Source organism: Canis lupus, chromosome 22 (assembly GCF_048164855.1).
Source record: "Canis lupus baileyi chromosome 22, mCanLup2.hap1, whole genome shotgun sequence".
In the NCBI taxonomy this organism is placed as follows: domain Eukaryota; kingdom Metazoa; phylum Chordata; class Mammalia; order Carnivora; family Canidae; genus Canis; species Canis lupus.
Genome location: NC_132859.1, coordinates 23,173,075 through 23,185,761, shown reverse-complemented (window position 1 = coordinate 23,185,761; position 12,687 = coordinate 23,173,075). Strand labels below are relative to the sequence as shown.

Here is a 12,687-nt window from a genome sequence, read left to right as displayed (position 1 = left end):
AATACATCTTAACAACTGGCAGGGTGGCAAGTGCTGATGATGGAGCTGCTACTAAGATATCATCCAACAAGTTTCACATTTTTTTAGTTGGACAGTTCATTGCTATTTAGAGAATGTGCCTATAAATGACTGTTATTGCAATTGCCTGCTTGATGCTTGAGCTGCTTGATACCGGAAGTTTTGTATATTTTTCATCACGATTAGTGGGAATTATGGTCGCTTAAGAGTTTTTGCCTATGAACAACAATTTTATTTTTTTTTTTAAAGATTTTTATGTATTTATTCATGAGAGAGGCAGAGACGCAGAGAGGCAGAGGGAGAAGCAGGCTCCATGCAGGGAGCCTGACATGGAATTCAATCCCGGGTCTCCAGGATCACACCCTGGGCTGAAGGTGGCACTAAACCGCTGATCCACCCAGGCTGCCCGAACAATTTTAGAAACACTTTCAGAGCTTATTAAAGAAACATGCAGAGAATCCTAAGCAGGCTCCATACCCAGTGCAGAGCCTGAAGTGGGGCTCAGTCTCACAACCCTGAGGTCATGACCTGAGCCAAAATGAAGAGTCAGACTTAACCGACTGAGCCACCCAGGTGTCCTTATTTATTTCTTTTATAAACATTCTTAGATAAGATAAATTGTAAAGAATAAAATAACAATGGATATTAAATAATGACACCCTTATATATTCAACACAGCTTAAATATGTATCGCTATTATTTTTGAATTAGCAGGTGAAAAATATGAGTACTGATTAAAGCAATAAAACACTTTTTTTAAAAAAAGATTTTTATTTGTTTATTCATGAGAGACGCAGAGGGAGGCAGAGACACACACAGGCAGAGGGAGAAGCAGGCCCCCCGCAGAGAGCCTGATGTGGGACTCGATCTCCAGATCCGGGATCATGACCTGAGCCGAAGCCAGACGCCCAACTGCTGAGCCACCCAGGCATCCCAAAACACTTTTTTTTTTTTTAAGATTTTATTTATTTATTCATGAAAGACACACACAAAGAGAGAGGCAGAGACACAGGCAGAGGGAAAAACAGGCTCCATGCAGGGAGCCTGACGTGGGACTTGATCCCTGGTCTCCAGGATCAGGCCCTGGGCTGAAGGTGGTGCTAAACCACTGAGCCATCCGGGCTGCCCAACACTCTACTTTTGCAAGTAGAAATCCTAGCTGATATTTGTTGGTGATATACATTGAATAAATAGTATAAGGATTGAAATTAAAAGATTTATGATTAAGTAATAGTTTTAACTTTCCCGCCCAAGAAGCTTTAAGAGAGATACAGGGCCCTGTAAGCCTGAAAGTGAGAGAGGTAATCATAGATAGGAAACAATTATTTCATATCTAGGGTGGTATATTTAAAGTACAGTAATAACTATTATGATTGTAGTCCATGTTTTTGAGTGCTTGGGTGGCTCAGTCAGTTAAGCGTCTGTCTTCTGCTCAGGTCATGATCCAGGGGTCCTGGGACTGAGCCCCACATGGGGCTTCCTACTCATTTGGGAGTCTGCTTCTCCCTCTCCCTCTGCCCCCACCCCCTCATGCTTTCTCTATCAAATAAAATCTTTAAAAAAAAATATATTTTTGAGTGCTTATTCTGAGCCAAGCATCACACTCTCCCCTTTACTTATCTCATTTAGTCCTCACTGAAGCCCTTTATCACAAATGCTGTTGTCTCTCTTTCATAGATGGTCTGTGATTCTGAGTTTAGGAAGCTTTTCTTGAGAGTTACACAGCTAGTAAATGGCAGTTATTACTAATCAGTGTTCAACCATAAGTAACATTTAAAAAATTCACTACCTTACTTACCTTGATGATAGATTGAATACTAAAACTAGTTTAGTGTGCATATTAATGTAGCTTTTTGTGCCAGTCATTGATTAGTTTAGTGTAGTCTGGTACCTGTGCTACAGGGAGGTATTCAAAGTTTGAGTTGCCAGATTAAGTCATCACTTGAACACTGTCCTTGGAGGACTCCCCCACCTCAGTTTTGCTTTCAGTCATTTCCCAGTGGTTTCCTTAAAGTTGTTCCAAGTCTCATTTTGAATGATACATAGTACAGAATATTCTTATCCTATTTCTTCTGCATTTTTCTAATATTTGTGTATTGCCATTGTCCACTACTGAGTTTTGTGTTTGGGAGTATCTTCATGGTCTGAAAGAGTTAGTGCAATTTTCAGACCAGTAGCCTTCATCAGATGAAATGACTACATCAAAGTGGTTAAGGTTTTATTGGGAATATAAAATAGACTTTACCTGAAAATTTGGAGAAGTTAATATTATGCTGTTGGGAAGTAGGTCCCAGCCTCAGATCTCATTAATCTGGTTGTTTTAAAAGTTCAGTGTTAAAGTAATATTTTTTCTGTTATTGAGGGCTCCTTGAAGACTATCCTGGAATCATATTGGTGGCAAACTTCTGTCATGTTTGTTTTGAACACTTTATTTAAAAATCTTTTTAAAGCTTATCTATAGAAATTAATTTTTAAAAGTTTATTTTTAGATGGTAGAGTATTTCAGCCTTGGAGCCTTCCATTTTCTTTTATTTCTTTTGCCTTGTGTTGAATATGGCAGTTTGTTTCATTGTTTGCAATTGTGTGAAAGTAATAATTGGAACTGGTTCTAAATTAATCCAGGAATGTGTGGTCAGATAATACATCTGTAATTACATGGTCAGGATGAATTTATTTTGAGTTCCTAAATTTGAGGGAAGGTTTTATTGCTTAGGTTAAATACGTAGAGTGTAGAGTTAAGCAGATTGAGTCCAAAGTCTGGCCCTGCTGCTTACCAGCAATGTGTCCTGGGAGAAGTGATATAAATTCTCTACAATTTTCTTGTCAATAAAATGGGTTCATCAGATCTGTACTATAGTGATGTTATGGAGATAAAATGAGGTAGGTAGATCAATGCATAGTCAGAGCCTGGCCAAATCATTAATACACGATGAATACTCAAAGAAATCTAGTTTTTGCATAATTTCAGGATGTCTCTTAAGTCATTTTTATAGAGTCACCGTGCCTCCCCAATTTCAAGGTAATCTTTACTGAGGGCTCAAAAAAAGGATTATCCTGATTTCTATTATGAAGCTATGCAGACACTAGCAATAAATAGCACTGAATTATCCCATTATTTCTGGAGTTGACTTGGTTACTTAGGTATCTCCTCCCTTTCTTACCTCTCAAATATACCTCTGCCTATATATAACATGGCTGAAGGCAAGCTTTTCAGATAGAGAAATAATTTTCTTCCAAAGAGAGCACCTCCATTTTACTAGCCTTTTTTGGTGGTGGTATTCAGAATTGGATGCACAATAGCAATATCACTTGTTGCTTCCTAAAATATTAGAGATAATTGTCAGGTGTGCTGATTTTGGCCATAGGAGCTTCTAGTGATGTCCAGAGAATTGAAGTACTTCTTTAATCTTATATTGTATTTTTCTGTCAATATGGTTATCTGCATGATATCTTTTCTACTAGACCAAGTAATCAGTAGTTTATTTTAAAATTTTCTTAAATTTTATTGTATTGTGGTAAGAACACTTAACATGAGATCTGTCCTCTTAACAGATTTCTAAATGTGCAGTACAGTATTGTTAATTATAGGCACCATGTTGTAGAGCAGATCTCTGGAACTTAATCATCCTGTACAACTGAAACTTTATACCCATTGGTTAGCAACTTCCCATTTCCAGTACATCCCAGTTCCTGGCAACCACCATTCTACTCTCTGTTTCTGTGAGTTTGACTATATGACTATAACTCATATAATTGCATGTAGTCACGCAGTATTTGCCCTTCTGTGACTGACTAACTTCAAGCATCATGTCCCCCCCCAAAGTTCACCTGTGTTGCATATTGCAAGATTTCCTTCTTTTTCAAGACTGAGGAATATTCCATTTTATGTGTGCGCCACATTTTTTTATTTATCCATCCTTTGATGGACTTATAGTTGTTTCCACATCTTGGCTTTTAAGAGAAAAATGCTTCAATGAGTAGTATACCTCTTCAATGTTCTAATTTCAGTTCTTTTGAATAAATATGTGGAAATTTGATTGCTAGATCATCTGGTAGTTCTAATTTTAATTTTTAGGAACTTCCATACTGTTTTCTGTACTGCCTACACCATTTTATATTCCCACTAAACAGTATTCAGTTGCCAAAACTGAATCTACAGTTTTGCTACATCCTTGCCAAAACTTGTTGTCTTTTGGGGTTTTTTGTTTGTTTTGATAATAGCTATTGTAACACGTATGAAATAATATGCCTTTAAAAAAAGATTTATACTTATATAAATAAGTAAAATATATGTATATAAATATAAATATTTATATTTTGGTAATCTCCACACCAAATGAGGGCTTTGAACTCACAACCCCGAGATCGAGAGTCCCAGGCACCCCCTCTCATACTTTTGAGTTGCATTTCTCTGATAGTGACATCAAACATCTTTTTATATACCTGTTGGCCATTTGTATATCTTCTGTTAGTTTAATAATTAATGTGTATGTTAGGTCTTTTCTTCCTTCCTTCTTTGATCTATCCTAAGAAATCTCTAGAGTTTGGTGCTGCTTTCAATCACCACCAAGTTCCTAGGTCTTCAGAAAGTTGTAGATAAGCATTCTTGATATAAACTTGTTTTATTTCCCCTACTAAAAGATCCATTTGAGGGGATCCCTGGGTGGCTCAGCGGTTTAGCACCTGTCTTCGGCCCAGGGCGTGATCCTGGAGTCCCAGGATCGAGTCCCACGTTGGGCTCCCTGCATGGAACCTGCTTCTCCTTCTGACTGTGTCTCTGTCTCTGTCTCTCTCTCTCTCTCTGTGTGTGTGTCTCTCATTAATAAATCTTTAAACAAAAAAATAAATAAAAGATCCATTTGAGTTACATATTCCCCCAAATCAGTGATACCTATGAAGTCATCTTCAGGGTTTTTATCACCCTCCTGGGTCATGTTTTAAGTTCTTTGGGGCTATCATTTTATGTCTTTACTATTTTTCTCTCACTTCCATTTTAAATTTAAAGTTTTTTAATGGTATCTTCACTCAAGTACATTTTCTTATCAGTTTTTCTAAGATAGGTCTTGGTACAGAGTCTATCATTCAGATATCATAAGTTATGGACTAGCAATCCAAACTTCACTCTTAATATCAGCCATTGCCTTTTTTGTCCTCCTTTTTTATTCTCTTATTCCAATCTTCAGTTGTAGTATATCTAATGGAAAGATAACATCTGTAGACCTATATTTTTTATTATTTTGGCGTATTCTAGAGATCCTACCTAAGTTTCTTTTCAGCAATATCATTTACTGCAAATGATTTAGAAGGCAGGGAAAATGTTGCTGGTTTTAATAAGTCTTATTGGCTGTCTATTTCATCTTAGATACACAATCCAGGAAAAAAACAAACAAAACGCACCAACTGTCAGGACTATATTTAGCTGTCTCCATACACACTAGTAGGAAGATGTCAGTTGACTGTAATTTCCTCTCTAGTAACAGTAAAGGTTTCCCTAACCTTGCTCTTACTTGTGGTTCTCTTATTCCTCGGAGCATGAGTTGATGCTTTTTCAGAAGATTTGACAAAATCTTAAATTTTTTTTTTTTTTTTTTTTTTTAATTTTTTTTTTTTTTTTTTTTTATTTATGATAGGCACACAGTGAGAGAGAGAGAGGCAGAGACACAGGCAGAGGGAGAAGCAGGCTCCATGCACCGGGAGCCCGATGTGGGATTCGATCCCGGGTCTCCAGGATCGCGCCCTGGGCCAAAGGCAGGCGCCAAACCGCTGCGCCACCCAGGGATCCCTGATTTGACAAAATCTTAAGAGTACTTGTAAAAAAAAAAAAGAGTACTTGTTAGAACATGAAGTATAAAGTGGACATCAGAATTTCCCATGGGATTGCTGCATTTCATTCATTCACTCAAATACGCATTGAGCACCTGTTTTGTGTCAGGCACTCTTGTAGGCTCTGGGGATGTGTGTGTGTTTGTGTGTGTGTGTATATATACACACACATATAAATGAGCTTAATAAACAAAAATGCTTCTCTCTGGATACAGTAGCAGGATTAGAGAGATAATAGATTACACATTAGACAATGAAAGGTGCCATAGAGGAAAAATAAGCAGAGTCAGAGGGAATTGAAAGTGTAGAATGAGGAAAGTGATGACAATTTATAACAGGATAGTTAGGGTAGGCCTCATGAAAGTGCCATTTGAATGCAGATTTGAAGGACATGTGAGCTATGTAGGTAGGGGAAGAGTATTCTACATAAGAGTATAGAGGCCCTTGCCACTTTGCTGATACAAAAACAAGTAGTAGAAATAAAGCAATTTCAAAATAGAGGTGTCTTAAAATGTTTTTGCCAGGCAGGTATATTTATACTCCAGAGAAAAACGTATTCGTACAAATATTTGTAGCAGCATGATTCATAATAACCAAAAAGTAGAAGCAACACGAATGACTCTCAACTGATAAACAAATTTGGTATATCTATACAATAGAAGGAAATGAATCCATGCCACTGTATGGATGAACTCTGAAAATGTCATGCTAAATGAAAGAAGGCAGTCACAGAGAACACATTTTGTAGGATTCATTGATATGACATGTCTAAAATAGGCAAATCCATAGTAAGAGAAAGTAGATTAGTGGTTGCCAGGGGCTGGGAGTGAGTGGGAAAGAGGAGTGACTCCTCTAACAGGATTTCTTTTTGGGGTGACAAAAATGTTGTAAAACAGTATCGGTTGTAAAAATCTGAACATACTAAAAACCTCTGAATTGTACACTTAAGGGTGAATTCTATGGTGTGTGAATTACATCTCAAAAAGCTGTTATAAAAATGTTTTTAAATGAAAATAGTTTTATTCAAATTTAAAAAAAAAATACTTGCTGATTAAAAAAATTAGACCAAAAAAAATTAGACCGGTGTGAACCATAATATGGTTGGAACCATAATTCCAACTATTTGGTGTGCATTGACACTTTGGTATGTATCCAATATTTTTTTTTTAAGATTTTATTTATTTATTCATGAAAGACACACAGAGAGAGGCAGAGACATAGGCAGAGGGAGAAGCAGGCTCCCCTTGAGGAGCTTGATGTTGGACTCGATCCTAGGACCCTAGGATCTCACCCTGAGCCATAGGCAGACGCTCAACATCTAAGCCACCCAGGCGTCCCAAGTATCCGATATTTTTTAAAGTAGGTTTCTAATTAAGGGTAGGGAGAGATAGTCAAGTCACAAAAGAAGAAATAAATGACCTATTCATTTTTAGCTTTTATGCAGTATGAAACAAATTATGTAGCATTTTCAACATTTATCAGTCTTTTCATTAGTAAACAGTTCTAATATTTATCCTGTACAATTAGCTAAATTTAATTTTTTTCATGAAGTAAGTGGGTTCTGGATTTCATACACTTCTGGGCTACAGTCAGTAAACTAATTTTAAAAGATGACATGTGACATTGTCCCTCTGGTAGTAAGCTATTACCATGTGATTCATCACACAAGTTCAGAGTCCTGAACTGTTTGGTCTATATACTCTTCAACCAGAGGAATTCACTCACCAAACTGCTATAAAGGTTTCTAAACACTTAACTGTCAGTTTCTGTACTTAGCTTGATGTTTGCAGTTACACCTTAAGTAGCATTGTTCTAGTATATATTCATACAATGGAATACCATATAGCCTTAAAAAATCACTTTCTCAAAGAATATTTAATTCCACAGAAGAAGATTAATATTGTGTGAAAATAGGCTTAAGCAGTACAATTGACAATCTTAATTTTGTTTTTTAAAAACTAATTCTAAATAGAAGAAGGGAGGCTAGAATGAATACTTTGCATGCTAGAATTTCCTTTATGAGCATTTTAGATTTTTTACTATGGACATGCATTACTTTTGTAATGAAAATGTTGCTCTTTTTAAGTTAAATTGTATTTATAGTGGGTGTCCTTTAAAGTAACAGTGACTACTGACAGTAGCTCAACAAAAACCTTTTGGAATTGGTTTGATACTTGGCCGATTTTTAGGTGCTGATATTGTGTCAAGCCTTTTTTTTTGGTAATGTGAGAGTTAAAGATTCATTTACTTAAACATTTCTTATTAGATTCTTTGTTTTTGGAATGTTGAGGACAATTCTTGTCCTTAAGAAACTCAGTGTAGTGGAGGGGAGCAGATAATCACAATATGGTGTGCTAAAGTCTATGGCAGCAAGGTGAACAGACCAGTGCCTGTCCACTAAAATCTTATGGTTTCATGGAAGAATTTGTTCCTTAAAATCAGTACTATATGGCAGGCTATGGAAGTATGGATGGGAAATTAAGGAAAAACTCGAAGGATAACTGTACTAAATCCAGCCATATTTTTATCTTCCAGGTTTCGGCACAAAATGAACATAATTAGGGAAAACAAAGATTTGGCATGTTTCTATACAACAAAACATTCATGGAGGGGAAAGTAAGTATTTCTGTTGGTTTTATTTTTCTGTGCTTCTGTGAAGTATCATTTGAAACATAACTTTCAATATCTTGAGTAGTACCACACGGCTCAATTATGCCATTCAGCCCTTCTCTTCTGAAAAGCATATGTGCATATTTTAAATGCAAATGCTACACTTGGAATAAATTATTGTTCTTTTTTTCTTTTGACATTTCCGGTGTTCTGTGTCTGTCTTAAGGAGTGGGTAAGAATTAAAAGTAACAAAAGGAAAACAGACCATTTATCTACCTTCTTGGATGCTGTCAATTAATGATTGGATTATATAGTAATGGCAGAGTATTAATTCCACAGCTTTATTGCCCAGAGACTAACCCGTGTGTGATGGGTGCATTTGCATGTCGATTTGACTGTCAGAGAAAATATGCTAATATAGTGCCTTTTATAATCTTTCTTTAGTCCTATAATGATTTTTAAAAATTGGGTTTGATCTGAGGCACCTGGGTGGCTCAGTTGCTTAAGTTTCTGCCTTTGGCTCAGGTCATGATCCCAGATTCTTGGGATCAAGCCCTGGGATGGAGCCCTGAGCTTCCTGCTCAGTGGGGAGCTTGCTTCTCTCTCTCTGCCCCTTCCCCTGCTTGTGCTTTCTCTCTCTCTCTCTCTCTCTCAAATAAGTAAATAAAATCTTTTAAAAAACAATGAGTTTGATCTTATCTTTTCCTTGGGAGAGGCAGTGATAGTTTTTAGTAGCCTGCCTGGTCAGACCAAGATGTTGATGCCTATGTTTCCTTTTTGTAAAACCAGTAATAATTCCTATCCCTCAGATTGTTGTGAGGACATGGAACATGTGAAAGTTTTTAAATCTTGCCTTAAATACATTGAGTATTCAGTGAATGGCACATACTGATCATTACCAAAAAAAGTTTCCTCTCTAATCCTTTTAAGTAGTGATAAGTAAAATGAGTGTCCCACACTTTGACAAATAGGTGGCCACATTATTCCAAATCAGGCCTTGGATAAACCATGCCATGTACACAAAGCCAGTAACTTTAGATCTTTTTCTGAACTTTTCATCTTTTAGGTAATAGTGTAGTAACTTCTTAGAATGGTGCAACATCTGAATTCTGTAGTGTTTCTGGTTTGCATTAGCAAACTGACTATAATTTTGAAAGATAGTGTTTGTTTCCTTTTAAGAACTCAATTGTACGAGCTCCTAAATTAGGGAGCATAACTGTTACACTTGTAGAATATTTGTCTTGAAATTTTTTCTTCATTTAATTTCAATGAGAAAAGTTAGAAAATTAATATACCCAGGGTAGTGTGAGTCTCTTTGGTTCTTTGCGTAAACCTTAAAAAAATTACATATTGAAATGATTTTTATTTTTTCCCCAAGTGGTAAATTACTCTGGTCATCATACTATAACTTCTATTTTTTTTAATACAAGTATTACATATTGATGCATTGTTCTAATTCTAAAGAACAAGCTTGCTGAATACTTTTTTGGGTTTTTTTGTTTTTTAAATTTTATTTATTTGTTCATGAGAGACACAGAGAGAGGGGCAGAGACATAGGCAGAGGGAGGCGTAGGCCCCATGCAGGGAGCCCCAATGTGGAACTCGGATCCCAGGACTGTGGGATTACACCCCGAGCCAAAGGCAGACGCTCAACTGCTGAGCCATCCAGGCGTCCCCTGAATACTTTTTGTTTTGTTAGCTTGTCAGTAATTGTGATCTCCGGGAAATTTTCTTATATTCTAAGGAAAGTTGTGACTAAGACTAAAGACAGTCCTCTTTTCTTTCTTTTGTAACAATTTGGAGCAGAACTGTTTGTTTTTGTTTGTTTGTTTGTTTGTTTGTTTTTTGGAGCAGAACTGTTTATGTGCTCTCAGCACAATTCCTTGCCTCCATCATTGACACCTTGAACCTTATTTTTATAACATCTTTATTGAGATAAAATTTACAAAACATAAAATTTACTTTTTAAAGTGTACCATTCAGTGCTTTTTAATGTATTCAGTAGAGTAGTGAACTGTCACCACTAACCATTTTTGGAACACTTTCATCACTTCCCCAAAAATCTAATCTAATAATATTAGCAATTCTTTTTTTTCCCCATCTTCCTAGCACCTGGCAGCCCATAATCTACTTTCTGTCACAGGATCTGCTTTTTTTTTTTTTTTTTTTTTAAGATTTATTTATTTTGAGAGAGTACAAGTGCATATGTATACTAGCACAGGGAGGGGAGATGCAAAAGAAGAGGGAGAGAGAATCTGAAGCAGACTTTGCACTGAACATGGAGCCCAACATGGTGGGCTTGATCTCATGATCCTGATTTCATGACCTGAGCCAAAACCAAGAGTCAGATGTTCAATCCACTGCACCATCCAGGTGCCCCAGGATTTGCTTATTTAGGACATCTCATGAATGGCATCGTATAGTATGGGCTCTTTTGTGACTGTCTTCTTTCACGTAGCATGTTTTTAAGGCTCATCAATATTGTAGCTTGTGCATTTCTTTTTATTGCCAAGTAGTATCCTATTGTATGGATTTGCCACATTTTGTTTATCCATTCATCAGTTGATGAACATTTGTATTGTTTCCACTTTTTTACTATTATGAATAATGCTGCTGTAAATGTTTTTGTTTAACCTTAGGGTGAATGTGTATTTCCAAGTCTCTTGGGTACATACCTGGGAGTGGAATTCTTATATGGAGTTATATATAGTTATAACTCTACATTTAACTTTTTGAGGAACAGCCAAGCTTTTCCAAGTGACTGAAGCATTTCACAATCCTTCTATCACTGTATGAGGAGTCCAGTTTCTCCATGTCCATACCAATATGTGTCATTGTCTTTTTTTATTTTAGCTATCCTAGTGGATATGAAGTGGTTGTTATCTTATTTATTTATTTATTTATTTATTTATTTATTTATTTATTTTTTAAATTTATTTTTTGAGAGAGAGTAAGCATGCGTGTGCGTGAGTGGAGGGAGGGGCAGAAGGAGAGAATCCTCAATCCTCAGCAGATTCCCTGATAAGTGTGGAGCCTGAGGGTGGGGCTCAATCCCACAACCCATGAACTCATGACCTGAGCTGAAACCAAGAGTTGGACACTTAACCAGCTAAACCACCCAGGCACCACTTGTGGTTTTAATTTGCATTTCCCTGATGACTAGATGTTGAATATCTTTTTATTTCTTTGTTGACCATTTGTATATTTTTCATAAAGTCTGTATTCAAATCACTTACCCATTTTTTTTTATTTGGGTTACTCATCCTTTTGTTGAGTTGTGAGAGTTCATTATATATTCTGAATACAAGTTGCTTATCAGACATATGATTTGCAGATATTTTCTGCTATTTTGTGGGTTGTCTTTTTACCTTTTTAATGGTTATCACCTGAAGCACAAGGTTTTTGATTTTGACGAAATCCAGTTTATCTTTTTCTTTTGCTACTTGTGCTTTTGGTGTCATATCTAAGAAGCCATTACTTAATCCAAGGTCTCAAAGATTTACTCCTATATTCTAAAAATGTTATAGCTTTGATTTTGGGTTAAATTTTGTATATAGTGTGAAATAGAGATCCAATTTCATTCTTTTTGCATGTGGATATCCAGTTGTCCCAGCACCATTTGTTGAAAAGATTATTCTTTCCTATTAAATTGTTTTGGGACTCTGGTAAAAAATAATAGGCCATAAATGTAAAGGTTTATTTGTGAACTGCCAATTTTGTTCCATTAATTTATATGCCTGGCCTTATACCAGAACTATACCGTCTTGATTAGTTTAGCTTCGTACTAAGTTTTAAAACTAGGGGGACAGCCCCAGTGGCTCAGTGGTTTAGCGCTGCCTTCAGCCCGGGGTGTGATCCTGGAGACCCAGGATCCAGTCCCACATCAGGCTCCCTGCATGGAGCCTGTTTCTCCCTCTCTGCCTGTGTCTCTGACTCTCCCTCCCTCCCTCTCTCTCTCTCTCTCTCTCTCTCTCTCTGTGTTTCTCATGAATAAATAAAATTTAAAAATCTTTTAAAAAAATAAAATAAAAATAAAACTAGGAAGTTTGAAATTCACTTTTGTTCATTTTCAAGATTTGACTATTCCGGGTCTCTTGCATCTCCATAAGAATTTTAGAGTTAGCTAGTCAATTTTACAAAAAAAGCAGCTGGGATTTTGATAGGGATTATGTTAAATGTGTGGATCAAATAGGGGAGTATTGCTGCCATAACAGTAATGAGACTTTTGATCCATGT

At 36.4% G+C, this 12,687-nt stretch overlaps 1 protein-coding gene across 6 annotated transcripts in view; it reads left to right on the top strand.

Moving 5' to 3' along the window:
- Positions 1 to 12,687, top strand: part of DNAJC13 (DnaJ heat shock protein family (Hsp40) member C13) — a 117,439-nt gene that overhangs the window by 11,141 nt on the left and 93,611 nt on the right. For all 6 annotated transcript variants that reach the window (XR_012014919.1, XM_072792750.1, XM_072792752.1 and 3 more), the window contains one exon: positions 8,377 to 8,457. Coding sequence is in view for 5 of the 6 variants with exons in the window: in XM_072792750.1 (XP_072648851.1) it covers positions 8,390 to 8,457 (68 nt within the window). In the remaining variant the exon portion in view is untranslated. The remainder of the gene's footprint in view (positions 1 to 8,376; positions 8,458 to 12,687) is intronic.